At 35.9% G+C, this 24501-nt stretch overlaps 3 protein-coding genes across 3 annotated transcripts in view; 1 reads left to right on the top strand and 2 right to left on the bottom strand.

The window, feature by feature from the left end:
* The first annotated feature begins 4113 nt into the window (after positions 1 to 4113).
* On the top strand, positions 4114 to 11019 carry chodl (chondrolectin). The gene is made up of 7 exons (XM_016458046.1): positions 4114 to 4386; positions 5851 to 6196; positions 6283 to 6440; positions 6557 to 6607; positions 6693 to 6779; positions 7963 to 8059; positions 9866 to 11019. Exons 1-7 carry the CDS (start codon positions 4311 to 4313, stop codon positions 9948 to 9950), a joined length of 900 nt encoding a protein of 299 aa, XP_016313532.1. The 5' UTR covers positions 4114 to 4310; the 3' UTR covers positions 9951 to 11019.
* Positions 11020 to 13220: 2201 nt separating this feature from the next.
* lyz (lysozyme) lies at positions 13221 to 15026 on the bottom strand. Its single transcript, XM_016458047.1, has 4 exons — positions 14599 to 15026; positions 14292 to 14447; positions 13620 to 13695; positions 13221 to 13433 (listed from the first exon to the last, which is right to left on the bottom strand). The coding sequence occupies exons 1-4, from the start codon at positions 14732 to 14734 to the stop codon at positions 13364 to 13366; spliced, it is 438 nt and encodes a 145-aa protein (XP_016313533.1). The 5' UTR covers positions 14735 to 15026; the 3' UTR covers positions 13221 to 13363.
* A 781-nt stretch (positions 15027 to 15807) lies between these two features.
* The window catches only part of abcc13 (ATP-binding cassette, sub-family C (CFTR/MRP), member 13), a 13369-nt gene continuing 4675 nt past the window's right edge, over positions 15808 to 24501 (bottom strand). Inside the window, exons 7-22 of the mRNA XM_016458064.1 lie at positions 23566 to 23703; positions 22954 to 23100; positions 22758 to 22836; positions 22612 to 22651; positions 21741 to 21798; positions 21279 to 21498; positions 21058 to 21209; positions 20682 to 20837; positions 20366 to 20556; positions 19602 to 19722; positions 19422 to 19523; positions 19075 to 19218; positions 18344 to 18502; positions 17922 to 18088; positions 16253 to 16447; positions 15808 to 16154 (exon numbers count right to left, since the gene is read on the bottom strand). Of these exons, the coding sequence (XP_016313550.1) occupies positions 16070 to 16154; positions 16253 to 16447; positions 17922 to 18088; positions 18344 to 18502; positions 19075 to 19218; positions 19422 to 19523; positions 19602 to 19722; positions 20366 to 20556; positions 20682 to 20837; positions 21058 to 21209; positions 21279 to 21498; positions 21741 to 21798; positions 22612 to 22651; positions 22758 to 22836; positions 22954 to 23100; positions 23566 to 23703 (2154 nt within the window). The 3' untranslated portion in view covers positions 15808 to 16069. The remainder of the gene's footprint in view (positions 16155 to 16252; positions 16448 to 17921; positions 18089 to 18343; positions 18503 to 19074; positions 19219 to 19421; positions 19524 to 19601; positions 19723 to 20365; positions 20557 to 20681; positions 20838 to 21057; positions 21210 to 21278; positions 21499 to 21740; positions 21799 to 22611; positions 22652 to 22757; positions 22837 to 22953; positions 23101 to 23565; positions 23704 to 24501) is intronic.

Here is a 24501-nt window from a genome sequence, read left to right as displayed (position 1 = left end):
GATGCTACAGTAAATAAAGTTGCCTTATGTACAGCTAAACTGCATCTAGCTGTAGTTAATGCAGTTCCCCTGTGGCCTCAAATCTACAGCTGACCAAAGCCTGTCTTTAAGATGCCTTGAGCTCATTAAGCACCAAGAACATCTTTATTAATTGACAAGACAATCGTTTAATTAAAAACCCAGAGCCCTGTCATTGTGTCAGGCTGAGAGAACATTTGAGCAGGATGCTTGTGACTGGTGACTCAGAGGTTAACCGTGGCAGCAGCCTGGCAGCTGTATTGACTTCTAGGTAATTATACTTAAGTGGTGACTAGAGGAGGCAAATGGCAGTAACAGATTATCTGTTTTGAGGGGATGCATTCTTAGAATCAATAAGAGTCCATTTGTGGAAATAGGGCAATTTAGGGGAAAATACACCCCTGTTCTTGGTCCTAACAGAAGTCATTTGCCCCTGCTACCATACTGTAGGTCTTTATTTTTTTCCAAATCTCTCAGTTAAATTAGGAAATAAAACAGAGGGAGAAACAGAGAAAACAGTAGACATCAACAGCCTCTCTAAACAGCAGTTTTACCTTTGTAACTAAATATAAGGTTTGTTTTCCTGTGTCTAAAAATAACATATTAAAAATTAGGACGATAAATTATGTTAACAGGACATACACTACCATTCAAAATGTTTGGGTCAGTAATTTTTTTAATCATTTAAATCATTAACATTTTTTAAAATAATTAAATCATACAATTGACCAAAATTGACAACAAAGACATTAATAATGTTACAAAAGATTTCTACAATATGTGCTGTTCTTTTGAACTTTCTATTCATTGAAGAATCATAAAAAAATGTATCAAAGTTTGAGCACCAAATCAGCATATTAGAATAACTTCTGAAGGATCACGTGACACTGAAGACTGGAGTAATGGCTGTTGAAAATGCAGCTTTGCCATCCACAGAAATAAATTACATTTTAAAATATAACAGAACAGTTATTTCATATGCTAATAATATTTCACAATATTACAGTATTTTTAATCAAATAAATGCAACCTTGATTAGCATAAAAAAATTATTTCAAAACCACTAAAAAATAAGACAAAAACTTTAAAACAGTAGTGTATGAACATTTTAACTGCTATTGCACTGCTATTTTTTTTATTTGCATGCTTTCATGTGTTAGCCTACAGACATGCTGCCCTTCCGGCTCACATTAATTCTGGTACAAGCATCCAGTCACCAGCTGATGTCAGCCCACGGAGCCAATGCCTTTTGGGACAGAGATGCTGTTGGGGAAGTCAATGACCTCTCTAAGTGATGAGAGAGAGCAGAATGAGATTGCAGCCCGGTCCATTCGGGTCTCAGAGGGGTCATAAATAGATTTGCTTTTTAAAGAAGTACTTTTCCCTGGTTGATTTTACCGCACTTGCACTTTCCTCAAGCCCTTCCTACTCTGGTTCTTTGCTCAATTTGCACACAAACACCCTAGAAGATGAAAGAACAGAAGCAATTTCTTGTGACGGATGGGGAAGACTCCTCTCAAATGTAGCCGACACTCGGCTTGCCCGATTTACAGGGCCAAATCACTTGGACTAACTCTTACAGTCAATCAATTGCATTTACATCTATTGCGACTCGGCCAACCAGACTCTCCCTAGGAGACAGCCATTAATTAGCTTGTGCAGCGGTATGGACCACTGATCAATCCCAATCAACCCATGTGAAACGTTCATAATAGAGCACTAATACTTATGCAAGCCTAGCCAAACTCACACTTACAATATCCCAGAAGTGAATTATAGCAAAAGATGATACGGGTCAATTATCAGTTGGGTTGGATATATGAGTTATTGGAGATGGAAGTATATGCGTATAGATTTGAACACAGAGACTCTTAAATGGATCCCAGGCACTCCCTCTCTTTAATGTTCCCTTAATCTCACATTGCCAAACCGTAGGCTTTAATCCAATCAGCAAAGAGCTTGTTCTCATTTACCCAGAAGGCTTGAGGGGCTCAGCATACATCTGTAGTGGGGTGAGCCATGACGGGATGGTGTCTTTCACCCTGTACATGTCATTTTTCACAGCTTGAGTTTTCCCTCTTGCCCTCTTTAGAGACCTCCATTCGAAGGAACCTAGAAGGAAAGATGATGAAATAAGTCAATACCAGCTATCAATGGATTTTTCTGTTTTAAGACACTAAAGCAATCTACATTTTATGACTGCTCAGAAATAATCCACTCATAGGATTAATTCAATTAAAATCAAGCTTATTTTTAGGTACAGTAATGCTCAGTGGAACCAAATGCGCTCTGAGATTTAATAACCCATTGACACGTCGTTTTCAACTAGCTTGTACTCTTGACAATAAGAGTACATGCTAATAAGGAAATATGTTAATTGGGTCAAAGTTCATAGGTCAGGTCATCCTAAGGTGGCACAACTGAACAGTACAAGTGTTCTGTACTGCTAGTCAGATTTCCAATAGAGTTCCAACTCAGCAGCATCTTAAAAATGTGTCAGCATCTCAGGCTGGGGTCGAGAGTGGTAAAAGTGTCACAAAAAAACATGAATACATTTAAAGCCAATCTCTTAAAAAGGGTCGCAGCATCTGTTGACACAAAGCAATAACATTAGATTCCTTTGGATCCACCTCTTTTCACAGGAAAGCACTGTTCAATCCTTTAATGTGAACCATGCGTGCCCTAAACCTGATGCCGCTGATTACTTCTGGGCAATTAAGCGCACTAGTAGAATGAACTCAGTGTGACTTGGATGCTTGATCTGAAAAGAAGATAAGACAGAGAGGGGGAGAAACAGTGAGCAGCAGATGATGAGAGCGGAGAGTTATGTGATGTTCTGGCAGAGCTTGCAGACTGGGCCCATTGTCCGGGCTTGCAAAATCAGCACTACCCCATTCCTCTGACCCAGTTAAGACGTTCTTTCTGCAAGCTGGCCGGCAGTGCACTCAGCTTCCTTGTTTTTCGTGATTGCCTGACATTTCTTTTCTCTTCTCTTCTGCTGGTGCTTCCTGCCAGATCTCCTTAATACCTCCGCTGACAAGGGTCCTAGTAATAACGCAGCTGCCTTTTTATTGATAATGTGTCACAGAATATCTCGGTGTCGTTATCGAACACTCAAGGAGCAGAATGGCATTTTCAGTGGGAAATAAGTAATCGATAGGGAACAGCAAATGAAGTAATAGCATTTTTGCGTCGATGCATATTACAGCTCAGTTAACAGCCTTCGGATCGGCAAGGTTCCGCGCTGCTGGATGAACAGATCAATCCGCGCACAAAGCTGACGCCTCGCTTTGACAACATAATTAGTTATGACAAATGTTCTCTTTTCACATTATAAAAATTTCAAATCAGTATTTATGTCTTTATTTATAGCAGTGCAATAAGCAGGATAAAGTAGCCTAAGATGGTTATTATTGCAAAATAACCCCCCAAAAGGGTCATTAAGGCTCAATGGAAAGAACATCTAGTGACCGGCTGAATTTGCATTTTCCTTTACATGAAATGTAATTACCTTCACTTGTATAAATGTGATATTGTTATGAAAGTTGTTGACCATCCAGACCTACATTAACCTTACAACAGGATCAGTTGAGACAACTGAGGTCCCAGGGTACCTAGAAGACTTTTAGTTAAAGTTGTTGAAACTATAAACAGAAATACAATTAAAATGATTTAAAAAGAAAAATGTAACTTGTCTAAAATGTCTAAAAGGTTGCCTATACCATGGGTCATACATGAAACTGATACAAATCCATCTGTTTATACTGCAGCATGATTGTATTATAGCCTACTGACAACTTTGACATACAATCTCTGGGTCTGTATATCTTCAATTTTGTTTCAACCCTACGAACGGAGACATAATAATTCGGCTGCGTCTTTTTGGTTCTCTAAATTGGATGCATATCATTCAAGAGTGTTTTCACCTCCACCATTGACCCAGTCACGCTTAAATCATTTTATACACTAAAACTGTGTGTTTGTGACCTGCCCCATCATCCACCTTATAACAGGAGAACGCGTGTCGACCCTGAGACGCGTTTCATTTAATAAAGGAGGTGATGAACATCTGCGCCCTGTTCGATTACCTGCAGTACAGCCCAGCCAGCCACGCGCTCTCTCTCTCTCCAGAATTCAGAGGCGCTTTTCAGAGTGTCAGACTAGTTCGGTGGAAGTCATGTCTTTGAACACTATGAAGAAGAGACTCTTCCATTAAACTTAAAAAAGGCGCCTGACTGGAACAAGTCTGTTTGAAGTTCACTCCATTATCTACTCGAGAGAAACACGCGAGGATGCGCGCGGCGGTCGGAATCCTTTGTGCTTTGACGTTCCTTGTCTCGTGCAGCCATGGCGCGAGAGTTGTGAGTGGTAAGTTTTAGTTTATTTAGTATGAAGCTATTTTCATTCATATAGTTTCTTTCAGAATTTAAACCAGTGAGGATAAATGTATCAAAAATATTCAGTTATTTGTGGTAAACTTGTGCTCGAATGATAGCTATTAGTCAAGTTTAAAGGGTAGTTCAGACAAAAATATTATTTAATAATCCTCAGATTGTCTCAAACCTGTATGACTTTGTTAGACAGAAAGGAGAAGTTCAGCAGAATGACATCCTCAGTCACCATTCACTTTCACTATAGAAAATCTATGTAAAGATGGTGACCAAAACTGCCATTATGTTACTCCATAACTTAACGTTTCTGTTCCACAGAACATGGATCAGGTTGAGTAAATGATGACATTTTCATGTTGGATGAACTGTCCCTTTAAGTATTATTTTAAACCTACTGTCACACCAATAGTCTGTATTAGAAGTATTAGTGTTTTTTGTTTTTTTTTCAGTTATATTTACTTTCAGGAATTTTTATCAAATCTATGCATTTTTTCATCTGTATAATTTCTCAAACTGATTTTCTGTGCGGCAGCTTCAAAATTCCATAAGTTTTCATAATGCTTTTGAGTGCTCATTCTTATTAACCTCTGTTACTCTATTTTATAATTAAAGTATTCTCAAAAACATAATTCTTTTATAGAATCTTACAGATCAGCTCATAGCTTTCTCTTCCCCAAAGATGATTTGTCTTGAAGATCATTCTAGAAGCTTGTCTCTAACCTGTCTTAATAAAGCGATGGGATGAAAAAAGAAAATGATTATGAAAAAAAATGAGAGAGATTGTTAGAGATAAAAATAGGATTGTCATACACGTGTAAACTGAAAGGACGGACAATGGGGAATTGAAATTGAGCAGTTATTTGAGATGAGATCGGGGTTTAACAAAAGGTGACAAGAAAGTGGCAATTTTGAAGAACGGAACTGCCAGAACATTCCATGCTGGAAGGAGTACAACTGTGCTACACAGACAGGAATTGAGGAAGAAAGCTAAGGAAATTGGTAGAGAAAATGCTGAGTCCAGTTTTCCCCCAGTTAAACCCGGCCCATTACTGGGCTCAGATTGATGATATAGCAGATCTGGACCAAGCAATTATTTAAAGTACCTCCCGGGCAGAGAGCTAATGTTATTATTAGACTTTTAACAGTCTGTGTATTAATCACAGTTCTCTTTGCTGGGCCTATCAGTGTATCTTAAGTGTTCTTTATAATAGAATAGCTTTGTTTATGATTTAATAATAATTCCATGCTATTTCCTCTTAGCTTTTAACTGAACCTTTAACTGAGCATTCTTTAAACATCCAAATCTCTCTCTCTCTCTCTCTCTCTCTCTCTATCTATATATCTGTCTATCTGTCTGTCTGTCTTTACTGTACTCTACTGGAGCAAATGTTATGCAGAACAAGAAATCGCTAAAAATACTGTATTAATTTTATGTCTTCAGGTCAGACAGTGTGTCAGGGCAGTCCCGAGCAGCCGTGCTATAAGATCGCTTACTTCAGGGACGTGTCGAGTCGTGTTGCATTCTGGGAGGCTCAGCATGCGTGTGACATGGATGGCGGTTCATTGCTGAGCATTGAGAACACTGCAGAGCAGAAGCACATTGAACATCTTCTGCAGGAACTCAGCGTCTCCACTTCCACCGGTGCTTCCAGCGGGTCGGGCGTCACAGACGGAGACTTCTGGATCGGGCTGACACGGGTGGAGGACGAGACCGCACAGGAGCCTGGCAGCTTCGCCTCGTGTCCTAACCTGTACAGGTGGACAGATGGAAGTGTCTCACAGTTTAGGTGAGATGTGACTGATCTGGGGCCTTTTCAAAGCAGAGATTTACCTCAGGTAAACAGGCATTAAAATTAGCACTTCTGTTCTACAGAAACTGGTATGCTGATGAACCATCCTGTGGAGGAGAAGCTTGCGTGGTCATGTATCACCAGCCTACAGCTCTCGCTGGGCCTGGTGGGCCGTATCTTTACCAGTGGAATGATGATAGGTGCAATATGAAGCACAATTTCATCTGCAAGTATGAACCAGGTTGGTGATTTGCATTGTGAACTTTTTAAAATGACTGTCAAAAGTGACCTGATTAACCTGAATTCACCCTACTAAAGTGGTTTAGCTTACAATGTCTGTTTTATTGTTCTGAGCAGAAAGTTACCTGGTAAAAGTGCAGAGCGACACACCTGGAGGGCCCAATGTTGGTAAGCAGCCAGGTGTAAAATCTGTCATCATTTGACTTTAAGTGTTACAGATGTGTTGACACTAATCTGTTAATGTGCCCTCCAGATCTTTCCTCAGAAGAACAAGAGGAGAGGAGAACACCTCCCGTCGATCAGGATGAGAACCCTCTACTTATAATGCCAGGGCCCTCAAGTAACATTAGATTTTAAATGATTTAAATGAATATTCAGTAAAGTTCAATAAAGTTCATAACTGAATAAAGTTCAGTTAAGCTCAGCATTTGTGGTATAATGTTGATTACCACAAAAATTTTTTAATTTGTTCGTTCTCTCCTTTTTAAAAAAAAAAAAAAGCAGTGATCTAGGCTAGTATAAAATGGAGATGAATTAGATGTATTTTAAAATCTTTACATTTTAAAATACTTTTATCAATAGAAGACTTAAACTATATGTATGTTAGAGGTTAGTTTTAGCATGACAAAAATGCATTTCTGTGTAAAGTTACATCATTTCCATGGCAGCAGAATGCCATAAACACTAAACCCTAAATCAACTATAAAAATAATTTATTAAAAAGCTCAATTGAACACAAGCTTCAATTATAACACAAGTTTTAACAGAATATTTATTTATAGTCCCATTCAAAAGTTTGGGGTCAGAAAGACTTTAAAAATAGAAATAATTAAATAATTAAATACAAAATACTTTTTTTATTCAGCAAGGACACATTAAATTGATCAAAAGTGACATTTCTAATGTTACAAAAGATTTCTATTTCAAATAATTGCTGTTTTTGGACTTTATAATAATCAAAGAATCAAAAATAATAAGAAATATTATTTGTTCTCCAAATTAGCATCATTGCAATTTTAATATATATAATGTGACAAGGAGAAGACTGGAGTAATGGCTGCTGAAAATTCACTTATGCCATTACAGGAATAAATTACAATTTAAGCGATAATAAAATAGAAATATTACTCACAATATTACTAATATTCACAATATTACTGTTTTTACTGTATTTTTGATAAAATAAAGACTACCATGGTTAGCATAAGAGACTTATTTCAAATTCTAAAACAATGACAGATTCTTAACTTTTTAACAGTAACTTTAATGGTAACTTTTTGTAAGTGCTTTTATGAAAGTTTAAGCTTCACATTTCTGCTTTTAAATCTTCTAAAAATTGGCCACATTCACTTCTATTGCCTCACTGTAACCCTTGATTTTTTTATATTTTTCAGAAAAAAAGGTGTGTGAAAATTATATTTTTGCAGTAGTCAACATTAAACCACAAATGCGGTCTATTGAGTTTCACTCATATTGAACCCAGAATTCTACTCAAATTAAATGACTGTATGAAAATTTCCCAGGTATGCTGCTAATCTACGTGATTATCCCTACCATCCCTCTCCTCTTGCTGATCCTGGTGGCTTCAGGAACGTGCTGTTTCCAGATGTTGAGCAAGAGGTGAGCCATTAAGATCAAATCACTGTATACGCTGTCAGACTAATGCTAATGCGCTGTCCTATTATGCACAGTAGCATCCAAATACTGCGACACATCAGGAAGTCAGTGTCTCACTAACAGCCTTTGCGTCTTGATTAATCAGGTTTTCAGCTCACTAGCCGAGATCTGACACCATCCTCCGTTTTTCTCTCTAACCCAGAGGTTTTACCGTGATTAATTAGATTCAGCTGTTTATAACTGTGCCTGGCAAAACAGCTCAGCCCAAACTAATCACCATCAACACTGTTATTATAGTGCACATTTGGCATATTTAAAGGGGGGAGGTGTTTGCCTGACACATTACGTCACACTGCATATGAGACAAGAGTCCAACTCGACTTCTATTGCCATCAATATCCCGATCTGCAGGGAACTGCTGAAGCAAGCCGTTCCCGTCCTCCGCTCCCGCCCCTCAACATAGAGCATGAAACACAGTTCATCTCCCTTTAACCCTCGGCCCGTGCTTGACAGGACATTATATAGTAGCTTATTTGTGTAATTTATTATGTTTACACGGCTGACGCTCCCACAGAGTGATGTCTTTTTAACATATTTCCGATCACTGTGGCAGACAAGGGGATCCTCAGACAATCCATTTAATCACTGGCAATGACTGAGTGCGCTCTATACGATAAAAGGCTTCCTGGAGCGAGTTCAAAGCTTTTGGATGAACGTCTTAACTCCTTAACAGATGATGCTTCTCTGTTTTGCGATGTTTGCACTTACACTTGTTCTCGTGATTAAATACCATCATAAGACCTGGAGGAGTCACATAACAGCTGCTTTGCTTCGTGTTTCTTATAGTGTGTACCTTTAAATGTCCGGTCTTCCATGCATTGTGCTATTAAACTTTAGAGACATAGAGATTCACACAGGGAAATCGTCCTGATTCACAATGCACAGACAAACAATACATATGTCAGATATTAACAGATTACAATATAACAGTATATATTAACATATAACACATATACACAGAAGAATAAGGGGCCAGAATTGTACCTTTTGGGGTACAACAGCTTGTCCAGTACCCTTTTGTACCTTTTGGGGTACAACAGCTTGTCCCTGGAGCAGTACCCTTAAAAGGATATATTTGTACCTTTTTTTTTTTACCCCTAATAGGTACATATTAGTACCTTAAGGGTAAGTATTACTACTCTAAGGTACTAATATGTACCTATTAGGGGTAAAAAAGGTACAAATATGTCATTTTAAGGGTGCTGCTCCAGGGACAAGCTGTTGTACCCCAAAAGGTACAATTTTAAACCCATTTTTTTCTGTGTGTAACCATAGAGGGTTCATGTTAGGGTGCATATTTCAGAAACAAATGAAAATTTTGTCATCGTCAACTCATCCTCTTACCATTCCAAAACTGTATGAGTTTCTTTTTATTAATTAAATAAAGTAATGAATAATTGAATTTTATTTAATACATTTATTATTTTTTTAACAGTAAACCACGGACCAAAACGATAAGGTACTAATATGTACCTATTAGGGGTAAAAAAGGTACAAATATGTCATTTTAAGGGTGCTGCTCCAGGGACAAGCTGTTGTACCCCAAAAGGTACAATTTTAAACCCATTTTTTTCTGTGTGTAACCATAGAGGGTTCATGTTAGGGTGCATATTTCAGAAACAAATGAAAATTTTGTCATCGTCAACTCATCCTCTTATCATTCCAAAACTGTATGAGTTTCTTTTTATTAATTAAATAAAGTAATGAATAATTGAATTGTATTTAATACATTTATTATTTTTTTAACAGTAAACCACGGACCAAAACGAGCGTTAACCAATCAACTCTCTGGATCTCCAAGACGCCAAAGATAGACAGTGGCATGGAGGTTTAAAGAATCATCTCCACGATTCAAACAGCTCCATTTTTCTGGCTTTGTCATTTGTTACTTGATCAGCAACATTCTTGTCTGGTGGTTAGTTTAGTGTATGATTTAATAATACTAGCTAAAAGTTACATACATATCGCATTTCTGTACAAATGTTGTGCTCTCACAAATTTCTTAAGTCTACAAGCTTCTTGCTCATTCCCATGACCTTCTTCTCCATTTAATTTTTCTTGTCAGAGAGTCTGGCCTGAAGGTACTGAGGGAGGGGGAATACTAACTGGCACCAAACACAGTGAGCAATTAAATTACTGTAATTAAAGCAAGTACAAGTGGGAACCACAAAAAAAGAGGAATTAAGAGTTCCCTGTGACACACAAACTGAAGCTAGTGAAACAGTAAAGAAATGAATCACTAAAAGAGCATAAAAAGACAGCCTCATAGGTTTTTGGAGAATTAGAGTAATGTGTCTCATTCAAGAAATGAAAGGCCTATTTAATCCCAAAAATGTATCATGCATTGCCAATGATGGCACAATATCATATATAGTTATGTGCATACAATTAATAATTTGGTAGCAAAAGATTTATTTTGAAACATTTGCAATCATTCTTTAAATGACCAGTATCATTGGCTTATATAGTGACTGTTCTGCTCTGCAGCTTATGAGGATGTTGTCATAAAGAAAAAAGATGAATTCATAAACATGTACATATTTTTTTGTATGATGTGACTGAAAAGCTGCCACTGTTATATATGCAGTTCTTTGCATGTGAATATTTTATCACCCCCTTTTACAATACTGCATATAGAAAATATCAATGCTAAAAAGTATTGAACTGGTTTGCATCAGTGATATTGTATCAGATACCGAAATTAGTCAGTTAGACGTCTGGTTGTACAGGAAGATGTGTTTCTGTGAGCGCGAGTAATATTGTGTGTTTGAATTTAAAATGTGCTGTTAATAGTTTTTTATATTTTTGAGACAGGAATTGGACGTGTACAAATGGATTAAAAATATTTAATTGCTTCAGTATGTTTTTATGGCTCTAAAATCATGCCACATAAATGCGATTTATATTTTTGAGACAGGAATTGGACGTGTACAAATGGATTAAAAATATTTAATTGCTTCAGTATGTTTTTATGGCTCTAAAATCATGCCACATAAATGCTTAATCACAAACAAAAACTCAAAGTGTTTTGAGTTACTGGATTTATTTTGAAATCTGTTTTGTGATTCATCACGGACCAAAAAATCTGTATATAGGTTCTTATCGATAAACAACTCTTAATGTGATTAGCAGATATTGAATATTAATAGCGTTATCTTGTATTCACATACAAAGAATTCACATCCTTATCTCTGCTCCTCAAACACTTTTGCAAGTTTCTTTCACAAGAAAAAATACCTTACACACAGATCAAAGCTCATTTCTACAGATTTTCTCCTGGCAATTACACCATTTGTAATTGTTTATGAGAAACACGGTAGTGGCCATGAATTAAAATAGACGCGGAGATCAGAAAGCTGTCAGGGGGTCCAGTTGGTAGGCAGAGTTAGAGCCAGACATAAGACAAATGAACTGGACCGCATTAACACCAAAAAGATGTGGTACTTTCTACAAAATTTACCCTGGTCTGCAATTAGTGACAGCATAGACTTTAAAGCACACTGCTAATTACGGAGCCAATTAAACTAATCAGTCCTCTGCTTCGACAGGAGAACTCGCGTCACACACTCAGGATCTGGTAATTATAGATATGACTGTAATCACTACTCTGGAGGCACAGGGTAGAATTAAAGAAACAAACCCTTTCCCATCTGGAGAGGGGGTGATTTTAGCCTATTAGAGCTACAACACAAGCATCTCATTCTCCACCCGAACAAGATCCAAACAGATCTTCACATGGCTTTATCAGAACTGGAATACGGTTAGTTTATGATGGAAATGGGGAGGTTCACCCTCATCTCGTCCTGCAAGCTAGAAATCAGCTGTCTTCTAAATGTCAAAGACATTAAAAACTAATCAATTGGGTTATGGCAATGATAATTAGTGTTTGTAACTGCACTTAGGTGGAGTTTTAAATCTTTGTGATGATGGATGGACTTTATTAATTCATTTAATGTTAAAGAGTGTAAAAATGCTATGGTAAAAAAACAAACAAAAACAGCTTAATAAACTGTGGAAATACTTAATTTTACAGTAAAATATGTGAAAAGCAAGTCATCTTGGTGAAAAACCATTCTTAGATTTTTCAGTTTAGTTATGTACATTATGGGTTTATGTTACATCTTACGTTGCTAAATTAATATTAAATTTTGGTGTTGTGTTACCATAACGGTGTTATGTATTTGTGTGCATGTCACTTGCATTGCTAATTATATTCTCAGCATAATACTTTGAGTGAAAAGTGAATAATACATGAACAATATTTAGTACACTGTAAAAATGATTTTTCATTGTAAATAAAACAGATTGTTGGAGTACCTTTTACAAGAAAACAGCCTACTATTTTAGTCTTTTTACTTCAAAATTTCACATTTAACTCAATGTGTTATTTTGTTTTGTTGTAATTAATTGTGCAACTTACTAGCAATTTCTGAGAGAAAATTGTTTCAACACAAATTTACAGTTTTTGGAAGTGAAAAACAACACATCACCTTAGTTTACAGTGAAAAACCGTAAGATTTTTTATAATTCCTTAGCGTTTCTACAAGTCTTTCTCAATTACCACCTGTTTTTCTTTTAGGAGTTTTATAAAGGTACAAAATTTGTAAGGTATATAAATATTATATCAGTTAATGAAATGAGCTATATGTTTTTTTAACCGTAAATTTAGCCTCAGTTCAATCTGTAAAACTCAAAATTCTACCGAATTTTTATGGTAATGTTCTGGAAAATACAGCTGCTATTTTTTTGATAATGAATTTCACAGATGTATTTATTTATTTTTACAGTGATATGGATGTGTCCGCAGTTCATATAGTTTGAATTAATTCACCTGAAATTGTATATAAGACACATAATGAGCATAGACGTTGAGGGAGATGCGTCCAGTATTCAGAGTACTGTTCAATCAATTTGGGTTTTCAAATTGACAGATTATTCAATTTTTATTAAAAGCAATTTAAATCAAAGCCCACCGCTACTATCTAGTAGTATCAAACAAACTATCCGTCACAATTTGCTGCCGTGTAAGCTTTAGCCAAATGTGAGATTGAAAAGCACTGCAAAGCACAAATGATTAACAATTTGTGAAGATATTTTAATACACATCTCAAGATCAAGGTTACAAATGTTAATAATGACAATGTCTTTTAGTTTTAAAAGTCACATCAACCAAGAGTTTAAATGCATTAGCACATAATCTGAGGGCATTATAGATAATTAAATCTCCTGCAGGCAATCAAGGTCTTATTAGCGCTCCTCACAACCTTTCACCCAGCGTGTCATCTTACGCCCATTACAGTAACTATCCCAGGTGTCCCTGCAGACACAAAGATCAGCATTACATTATGTCAAAAACACACATGCACAACAGATCAATACACTAGATATAATGCAGTGATAGACACAGCTTGAGGCCAAATTTCTAAAGGGACAAGCAACCTTTGTTAATATGAAAACTAAGCTTTGTCAGTTGTGTCCAAGGATATATGCAATGAATACTTGCCATGATTTGAGTCCATCGGTTTTCACAATAAGCTTTGCACATTCAACTGAAGCTTTCAGGTCATCCTGAAGCAAATCTATCAGATGGGAAACATGTATAAACAAAAATGTAATATCAAAGTGTAAAAGCACAGATACAGTGGAGTCAAAAAGTCCATTTTACTTTTTTCCTGATTTTTTTTACACACATTTTTCTCATTATAAACTATATTCTCAGCATAACACTTGTGACAGTTACAATATGTAAATTATATTTAGTATACTGTAAAAAAAAAATATATATTTTTCAAAGATTACCAACACATTTTTTACAAGAAAAAACTACTTCAGTCTTTCTACTTAAATATTTCATGTTCCTTTTAATTATTAGTGAAATTTGCTAGCAATTTCTGAGTGAAAACTGTTTCTACACCAATTGTTTTGTGAGAATAACATCTGAAACAAATATTTATACAATACAATTTATTGTTATTTAATTTTTTTATTCTAAAACTTAAATGTACATTTATAAATACAATTTTTAATTAGATTTTTCAGACCCCCACTGTATGTTTTACAAAATTACAGGCAGCAACATCCAAATAAATTTTGTCCATTTTTAACTACTAGTCCACTTTAATACAAGTAGTGTTCAATATGGTCACATGAAATCTATTTAAATGTAATAAAGTACCTGAACAGGGAACTTTGCACTTGTTCTGTCCTCCTGGAGTGCCATCATCGCACCATTTGAAACTGTTTATCTGGAAGACACCATAGTCTTTCCCGGTATCAGCTGAACGCACTCTTTCGGTCTTAAACCTGCTTTCCCAGTAGGCCGTGCACACATCTGTTGAAATTAAGTTCAAAACCAATGGGAATCAAATATATTATGTCCAGTTTTATAATACATTGTATGTTTTCTGAAGATTTAGTTAATACAATCAGATATGCCAAACACTGCAAGTCAGTACTGAAAATCCAAAAAGCAAAGTACCCACAGTTGCCAAGCGAGAATCCCTCAAATCCATCAAGTCCCTCTTGCTTGAAGATACGGACAACATCACAGCGACCCAGCGTGCGGCTCTCACACGAGCACAGCCACATCAGACACAAGACCGCAATCGCCACCCTCATATCTGCACTGCTACTCAGAAAATCAGTCAATATCTGCTATCTGAAGAGGAGTTCAGATGGAGGGGCGAAGCTGTGGAGTGGGATTATTTATAAGTCAAATGAAAGGTTTGTGTCGCAACCAATTTTCACAAGTGCATGTAGTTTGCAGTTGCTTCAGATATGGCTGCTGAGGCAATAACTGACTTTGGGCTGTTCTATTTTTACTTCTAGAACCAAAAACATATTTTTTTATGTGCAGAGAAACTCTGGAAAAGACTTAGATCAAACAAAATGGAACATAAGACAATATGCAATACTGGGGAAACTCAGTCTTGATGTAGCTATAATGAGAGCAACATATATAATATATGTATATATATATATATATATATATATATATTAAAAAAAATCAAATATATTTTGCTTTTATATATTTTTTTATTCAGAAATTTCCATACAAGTTGTAATATGCCTTCAAAAACAAATATAACAACAAAATGAAAACTAAGTGTTTTTATCTGTCATCCAAACATCCTGAAATGACTTGAGGAAAGATGTGGAGACAGTTACAATGTGGAAAACTGTTGTGAAAAAACGGCTCCTTCATGTAACCTAATGTGCAATTAACTGAAAATAACAGCAAAGGAAATGGAGAAGATGAGAATGTGTCAACAAACAGCTCAAACGGCCGCTGTGCATAACCACAAACAGCCCTTAGGAAGACCTGCTGCTTGCTTCTTATTAATTAATCATATTGCAGGTGTACTTTCCATATGCATATTCTACTTCTTGTAAAACTCTGGCAAAAGAGTATCAAAAGTGTAAAAAATATCAAACTCTGACCTGACATCAGCTGAAAGAAAAGTGATTCAGTCAAAACAGACAGCCCTGTTTAAACAGCACAGATATATAAGGTATCTTGAAACTCAAGTTTGTAAACATTGTAAACTGGCATGTTTGTGTGCTTATGCATGACATTAAACAATTTTTTATTATTACTTATTATAACCAAGTGGCAAACATATTATTGTAATAAATTAATTATTTTTTGTACTATATTATAATTACATTATCAAATTAAAGAAATGATTAATCAATTATAAAATGGAAAATACATTTAAAATAACCCCCACAATTTGCTAGAATATTTCAAAATCTGTTTGTGTTCCACTTATCACTTTTTTTATTTAATAATTTATTCAGTATAATCGGTCCAAAACCTTAATTAATTCATGTGTGAATAAACTGTGCTTTAGATAACCTAATGTATGATGTAAAATGAATATCTTAAATATTTGGTCAACAAGAAATGAGTAAATGATAGAATAATAATTGGATGTAAGAGCAGGTCCCGTCTCATTGACTGAACAGCGGCCCCTGCTGGAGGAGAGTGGAAGGGGAGTCAAAGTTCACAGCTTGTCCCTTATTCAAAACCAGCACCCTGAAGGAGTAACAAAAGGTCATAAATACCTTACTGGAATACTTGACATTTAATGACAGGATGAATCACTTGTTATATAAAGGATTGTTGCTCCTGACCTGTCAGTGTGCATGACAGTGAGCGGGTTCTGAGTGAGCCACAGTACAGTGCAGTGTTTAAACTCTGTGTGGATCAACTGTCGGACCAGCTCCTCTGTTTCTAGGTCCACACGAGGAAGGGCCTCTTCCACAAGCAGGATTCTGACCCTTGCAAGCAGGGCTCTGGCCAAACAGAGCAGCCTCCTCTGGCCAAAGCTTTCACAACACAAAAACAGAAATATTTAACCCATAACAACCACTTGTTTGTTGTGCCAGTACATAAAGGTTGCCATAGAGAAAACTATATTGTTTCATGAGGTAATAAAACAGAGCCACGGTCCAGATCTGGACTCATGATTGATTCCAGCCGGAACGTGAATCATTTCATGCTGCAGTTCGTTCTACATGCAAAATAAGCAGCCTTTATAACCAATTATGGGAAACAACGAATCGGCTCAATTATTTATGTTTGTCCAATCTGCAAAATTTACTTCATAGAACTTTTTAATACAATTTTTAATAATCAAATGAGAAACTTGTAATCTGTGTGATTCTGTTTTTTGAATTTATTAAATGTTTTACTGATTTTTATTTGTATGAAAATGATAAATAAAATATTTTATATTTAACAGATTATTAAATTTTTATATATTGCAAATTTCACTTAGGGTGTATTCACACCAGGAAAGTCCGCTTGTTCACTTGCTTTGGTCCGGATATTTGTGTGCACTCACAATATCAAGAAAACTTTGTGCTTTTGTAAAATAAAAAATAAAAAAACAAATAGGCCGTCTCGGGTCTTGAACAAAAATGAACCAAAACTCAGCGAATATTTTCCTTACGGACATTATGAATATATCTATAAAAAGCTTTAAATGACTACAAAACGAAATAATTCAAATCCAAAACAAAAACTCTCATTATTATGTAATGTGTAAAGATGCATTTCTTTCTAAAGGCACGTCCAATGATGAGATGGCGAGTCAGGATCATCAACTTCATCTTTGCGACACTGACTCATAAAACACTAGTTTATTAATAAATAATTCAAATATCTCCTTACTATTTTCGCACCAAGAGGGGAAACGAACTTGAGTTCGATTCAATCGAACCAAACAAGACAGGTGTGAATACACCCTTAATTGAACTTGATTTATTTTATAATCAAATAAGAAAATTATTTGTGATCCTGTATTTTTAATGTATTAATTAAATGTTTTATTTATATTTATATATAAAAAGAAATATGCAATATATATATTTTTTTTATTTTATTTTTAAAACTTTATGTATTTTATATACTAATCGACCAGGGCATGACCCAGGCCGGACCCGACTTTATATTTTATATTGTGTATTATATTATATCGACTTTATATTTGACAAAGCTCCTGTTTTGTATAATTTGTTTGGCTATTGGGGCTTTATTATTTCTTACTTTTACAAAATATTATGGTACCCAGCTTGATGATTTATAATGCATATTTTTGAAATTTTATATAAAAATTAATGTTATGATTAAGTAAATTTGAAAAAAGAAAAAAAAAATTGACCGAGTTGAATATCTCTGCAATAGGCTACTATATTTTCTACATCAGCCATTTATATAACTGTACAAAGATCAACTATATTCTGGTATATAAACATGTAAAATTGGCCCGAGGCATCCAAAGATTGGATTCCCACACACCTGAAAGCGAGGGAGGTCCTCTGTACAGGGTGCAGCAGCTGAGCAGGCAATAGTCGAACACGCTCCTTCAGATGGCAGAGCTCCAGAGCCAACCACACCTGTGCGTCAGTATGCTGAGCGAATGGGTCCAGGTTAGCCCTCAGGGGACCAGAGAACAGTACGGGAACCTGTAACACACGGGACACCATAACTCATCAGTGACTTCAATAACTGGATAATGCTTGTTACTGGCGGAGCCTGGGTAAAGCTAGTTTTGCATTACACACAATATTGGAGAGCATTCCTTCTACCACACCCAGTGAAATAGTTCTGTTACCTGTCAACACTCCTTTGCCTCCAGTCTTTGATCGGTTTTGCTGTGGCTGGATTGAGCTAGATCGACATCATTCTCTTGTATGCAAATATAAAATTGTTTGACTAACCTGAGAAATGATTTGCAGACGGCTACGAAGGTCACGTAGACCCATGCGGGCGATGTTTATATCGTCAATCAGCACAGCGCCGCTCCTGGCCTCCACTGACCGGAACAGACTGCTAACCAAACCATCGGTGTCGGTCTTCCCCCTGCTTACGAGCCCAATCTATACACATGCAAACAAACAAAAACCACCCTAAGGTTTAAATACGGATATATTCAGCCGGAAAATAAAATAAATACTTAAGTATAATCAGTGAATTTTAAATAAATTATTTAAAATGAATATATTATCTCATAGAAATGTAACCCTAATAACAATGAAAGTAAAATATTAGTAAAATTATTATTATTAATAATAATAATAATAATAATAAATTAACAACAAATATAAATTAATGATTAATATTTATTTATTTTTACATTTGAGATTAACATTAATAAATAATAATTAAAAATAAATAAAATACATATTGATATTGATTATTATCAGTATAAAAATCGTAGGCTTATAAATAAAATTAATTAAATATTGATATTAATTAGTAATTAATTTACTTATTAGGCTTATAAATAAATAAATAAATTTAATATGAATATAAATAGATTCATTAATTTATTTATTATCAGTATGGAAGTCTTAGGCTTATAAATAAATACATAAATAAAATGACTAATTAATTATTTTCAGTATGTAAATCGTTGGCAAGAAAACAAACAAACAAATATTCAAAGTACCTTTTCCTCTTTTAGAATGGTGAGATTAATTCCTCTAAGAGCTGGTGTGCCATTAGAGGAGGCTTCAGACTCATAGTTCCTGAACTTCACCTCTCCATGCTGGGGCCAGTCATTGGGTGGTCTGTAGGATTTTTCCCATGCTGCCTAAGGTAAAATGGGGCAGTTGGCTCAGTCCATTTCCATGGAGAGGAAATGACATCCAGTGACACTTAAAGGTGACAAGGCATCCTCTTTGGAATTTAGTACACAATGAATCTGACCATGTAGGGTTAGGTGTGGAGCGGTGTGAGCTGGCAAGCACAAAGAGAAGTATTTACTTGTTAAGTAAGTATTATGTTACCCTGTACCTCCTTCTCCACTTTGGCAAATTCACAAAGGTTTTGCATGCTCAGCATGTCCATGCTGATATCAGAGGCAGCCTGAGGGTATCGGTGAACAGCTTTTTTGATCTGTAACAAAATGTTTTCATAATCATTATGAATTAATCCAACAAAACTTAGGTTAGGTATCAGAACAGATGAACTTACATTGAAGGCACAGATCAATGCCAGAACCACAAGCCCTGCATCCAGTTCAGTCTCCAGCAGAATCAGACTGACCAGGAACAGCACAATCCCAGCAATGCCATCTAACCGCAACGCAGCCCGACTGCACACAGGTAATAAATAACACTAATCAAAGCTGCTGTATATGTTGCAATAAATGTGACATGTTTATTTGATATGTTTAGTAGATCTTTACAGTGTATATTAATAACATATTTTTAAATATAAAAATATGTACAATATTTTATTGGCTTGAAAATACAAGACAACTCTTGCAAAAGCTATAATATAATCAATCACAGATGTGTATTACACTTGAATGGCGCCCCCTAGTGTACTGTAGTTCAGGAGGCAGGTCAAAACAAAACTTGCAGAGCAAGGCCAAATGTCTTATCCTGTTTTCAGCAACCAACCTTTTTTGCTTCAATTTGTGCACAAACATCAGTGCCAATAATTTTGCTTTAAAAAAAAATCATCTAATTTATTAACTATAAGAAGCTGGCAGAAATATACACACACACATACACACTTTGGGAGTTACGTTATTGAAGTGAGACAATAGAAGGTTAATCATTGAATTCACTGATGATTTACTAGGTGATTTATTTCAATGTTGGTACTTTTTGTAAAAAAAAATTTCATTTATAATTTTTTTAATCAGTTCACAACAAGTGGACCTCTCAGAATCCTTCACATAACGAGCATATCCGAGCATAAACAAAATGTATATAAAAACCTTTTTTAACCTTTCTGTGTTGATTTTGTTGTACTTGACCAGCAGGTTTTGATTTAAGGCTTGGAGGCAGTGTGTCAGACACACCTCTCTATGTTTTGGCCCAGAAAGTGGATCTTCAACACACTGTGTCACACACTCCAGAGAAGCAACTGGGTTTGCCTCCATGTGTCTGATATGACTGTGGGCTGAAGAAAAGCGTGACTGAAAGAAGAAAAAGAAATGTTAATACCTGTATAATAACCATTTGTAAATACTTCTTGATGTTAAATGGTGATTTGCTTATGTATAAACCTTCAGGTCAATATATTCTGGGAAAACTGACGAACCTGAATACGGAGGAAGAGGATTATCAGCGGGCAGACAGCTAGGCTGAAAACCGGCATGATGAAGCTGATCAGAGTGATGGTGCTCAATATGTCCAAAAGACTCTTCAACCAGCTGTGCAAATGTTTGGGCAGCTCTTCATCAATGACCTGCATATCCTAATCCAACATGAGATCACAATGTTTGGTTTTGTTAAAACGGGATTAAGGAAGATCTATCTTGGTTTTTCATCATATTTGCTTACATCTGTTATATAATATATACTTCCTCAAGGGCGCAACAGTGATGACCTGCTACATGTTGGAATCAAACAGGCCTTTTTTCAGTTCACTTGTTTTGAACTATGCTCCACACCGCCTCCTGGAGGACAACACTCACCTGAGTGAATACTTGCAGTAGCCGTCTCATGTCAGTCTTCTGGGAATGCATAGGCATGTGAAGAACATCTGACAGAAGCTTTGAGTGCAGTGTATGAGAAGCCCTGAGAGAGGCACAGGTCAGACAGTAGGCGGCACAGCACACGAGGAAGGCTGCAATACAAGAGCATATAAGTTAACAAATATACATTCTCAAATAAGAAGTCACAGGTTGACAATAACCTTGTAGGAGTCCGAGCAGTGCGTACGCAGACAGTCGTGAGTTTCGGAGCTCTCTCCACCCTTCCAGGCCTTGAACTTCTTTGGCTTCACCCGTCCACACACTCAGGATGCCATCTTGTGCTAAACTAACAGCACACACAGACAGGTAGACAAGCGAGGAAACTGACAGCCAGTGCCAGCCAAAAGCCCTCAAATACAGCATGCGGGCCTTTCCACTGCCCTAAAATTACAAAACCACATCATTACACAAAATTCACAGTTTCATAATTTTAATTTGATTTTCACTAAAAATCTTAGTTTTATTTTGTGGAAACAGTAGCTCAGACATTCTTCTATAAATACATTTTGTATTATTCTTAAAGATTTTGAAAGACATAATACTTAAAAAGATAAATAAATTATTTAAAAAATTTTTTAAGTAATAATAATTTAAAATCAGTTAAAATAATTTTTGGTACATACTTTTTGGGATAGATAGTGATCACTTTTCTCATCAGAATGACTGTGCTTATCTTTACACCTGTAAAAATCAATACATCAAAAATATTTAGACTATAAAGATACAGTGTACTTGAGGTAAAAGTGCAGTGCAAGCATCAGAAGAACAAGCAGGTTGGAGAAACAACAGCTCATTAATGTGGGATAAAAAGAAAACGTCGGCAGCCCTGTTCAGTCTTTCCCATGAGATTTTACAGGTCCCCATCATCCTGTGACCAGCAATCCCTGTGATTCTGTGCATATCTTCCTTTATTAACCTGCACTAACCTTCATGACTAAACTACAAAGGCCAGTACATCTAGTACATAAAATAGAACACAGTGTAAGAAAAGCATGATACATTCTCTCAAGGGGATCAGAAAGATATTAAAATCAGAAGCACTGCTAATGCTCTTAAATGCACTGATGTTCGTCTTGGATTAAAGCAATTGTAATATATTAATGCTGGATCTGTACTGGACAACCAAGACCGACGGTTCAGGTCACGCACTGCGTTTTACCCAATGTTCTGGACTCTGCCTAATCAAATGTCAGAGGATAACATAACATAACATGCACACAAACATTTGTATTTCTATTATGCTGGCTGAAATTTCAGATTTGATCAAATAAATAAATTATATTTTTAAAATATATTGAAATTAAAAACAGTTATTTTAAATTGTAATACTTCATAATATGATTGGTTTACTGTTTTGAGCATATGAGACTTCTTCATGAAAATGTTTTAGCAGACTAAGTGTTTACATGAGGGTGTTCAATAGATTAATTACAATACATTATAAAACAATAAATATATATGTTATAAAATACAAATAAACAAATACAAACTTACCCGTCACATCGCTGTTGGAAGCCATCAGATGGAAGCTCTTCTGTAACACATGACCGGGAAACACTTTACAGCTTTACAGCCAAAAAAAAACAAAAAAAAACTTGTTTCTCCATGCATCAGTGAGTTGTCATATATGGTGACGTTACCTTTTGTAGTAACTAACTGAGTGGTGCCCAAATCCTTTCCAAGAAAGCTCTTCTCCAGATGGCAAAGAGACTGCTGTGCCTGCATAAAATATGCTGAGATTAATTCATTTGAACAAAAATATTAATAAAATACTAAGAAACTTTAGATTTAAGATCTTCAATAAAGTTTGTTTTGATGTTGTCACATGCGTGCTACCTGCTTGAGAACACAGAAGAGCCCAAGGAGCTCCAGCAGAGGTGGGCGGAGCAATCTGAAGAAACAGAGGGATGTAAAGATCTGAGACGGTGTGAGAACATTCCCATCATCCACCAGCACAAACACACCGATACTAGAGAAACCAACCTGCACAGAAAGATAAAGAGTATGGGAAATATGGGTCAAAGAAGATATTAAGTTCATCTGTCTAGTGACAGGCCATGTCCATTCTGATGAAAGCTTGGAATGATGGGGACCAAAATGTTCTGATCTCAGGTTGTAATCTATGATAGACTTTGATTTGGGTTTTAATCTCAGAGCTCTGTGGATTTGTTTAGTTAGTAAGCCCCTGTGCATCTGGAGAAGAGAGGCAAGGTAATTTGAAGTCAAAGTCACAGAGGGTAGTTTAGCAGTAATAAGTAAAAAACAGAATTTTAGTAAGGATATGGAATATCTAAACACTAACCAACAAGATTTCTTGACTAGATTATATAGTAAGATAACTAGTAGCACTAGAAAAAACCCTGATGGTCAGCCCATCTTGCTGATGAACCTGGTGAAGCTGTGTCAGTTTTTTCATGAAGGTATTTGTCCTGAATATCAAGCACTCACCAGGAAAGGCATACAGATAGAGTTGAGCATAGAGAATGCTGTCAGATATCCCAGAATTCTGAGCATCTCCAGCTCCCTGGCCCGTGACTCTGTAACTCTTTGATGGAACCAAGACTCCCATGTGAGAAACTTCAGGGCCTAAACAAAGACAGATTAAAGTCGGGATGGTTCACCTTAAAATTCACCTAAATGCATGTTATTGATCTTATTGTAAACATATCTGTCTGCATCCAATCAACAACTGATTGACTAAACCAAGTCTACACCCTACATTTTTTTATTTTTCGACAAGGTTTCATTTGTTTCAAACTGTTTAATTTGACACTTCTGTTTTTGCTGTAATACAACATGACATGTAATTTAAAAGACATTAACATTTTCATAATTAAAGAAATACAAAATAAAACAATTTTCTATGATTTCTAATTAGGCATTGAATAAAGTATGCATAAAAATGCCTTGTATGTGGACAGCCAACATGGAACTTTACATTGAACAAGTGAAATCACAAAAATAAAACCATTACTGTCAAAGAGATGCTATTGTTTTTTTTGTTTTTTTTTTAAATCACCACAAAACCTAAGTTGCAATTGTCTTTTTTTACCCTATACTGACATCCAAGCACAACGGCTTCTCAAATGAGAAAAAGTGCAGAGCAGGACTTGATTTTGTCAATCGGGAATTGATTGGAATGCTGTTGTTGGATAATTGCTGAGATAATTAAAAATTTGTCATTCAAGCAAGAACTGAGCTTGATTGTTTTTTTTTTTGTCCTTAAGGCAGGAAATATTCCTCCAATCTAAATCAGCTCATGCTCAGATACGTGACTGAGCCATCCTAAAAGAACAGAAAAAAGAACAGAAAAGACCTGGTATTTATGCAACATTTCCTTGATGAGTTGTTCACTCCTTTCCCTGATGATCAGCTGAGTTCTCT

This window comes from Sinocyclocheilus anshuiensis, unplaced genomic scaffold (assembly GCF_001515605.1).
Source record: "Sinocyclocheilus anshuiensis isolate Anshui unplaced genomic scaffold, SAMN03320099.WGS_v1.1 scaffold1100, whole genome shotgun sequence".
NCBI classification, from domain to species: domain Eukaryota; kingdom Metazoa; phylum Chordata; class Actinopteri; order Cypriniformes; family Cyprinidae; genus Sinocyclocheilus; species Sinocyclocheilus anshuiensis.
This window is presented reverse-complemented; position numbering and strand designations above follow the sequence as displayed.

Excerpts from the sequence above, each read along its gene's own strand:
- chodl (XM_016458046.1), top strand. The coding sequence starts at position 4,311 with ATGCGCGCGGCGGTCGGAATCCTTTGTGCTTTGACGTTCCTTGTCTCG. Across the intron at positions 6,441-6,556 it reads CATCTGCAAGTATGAACCAG|AAAGTTACCTGGTAAAAGTG; the intron begins GTTGGTGATTTG and ends TGTTCTGAGCAG. Across the intron at positions 6,608-6,692 it reads ACCTGGAGGGCCCAATGTTG|ATCTTTCCTCAGAAGAACAA; the intron begins GTAAGCAGCCAG and ends TGTGCCCTCCAG.
- lyz (XM_016458047.1), bottom strand. The coding sequence starts at position 14,734 with ATGAGGGTGGCGATTGCGGTCTTGTGTCTGATGTGGCTGTGCTCGTGT. Across the intron at positions 14,448-14,598 it reads GGGATTCTCGCTTGGCAACT|ATGTGTGCACGGCCTACTGG; the intron begins GTGGGTACTTTG and ends TAATTTCAACAG. Across the intron at positions 13,696-14,291 it reads GTGCAAAGTTCCCTGTTCAG|ATTTGCTTCAGGATGACCTG; the intron begins GTACTTTATTAC and ends CCCATCTGATAG.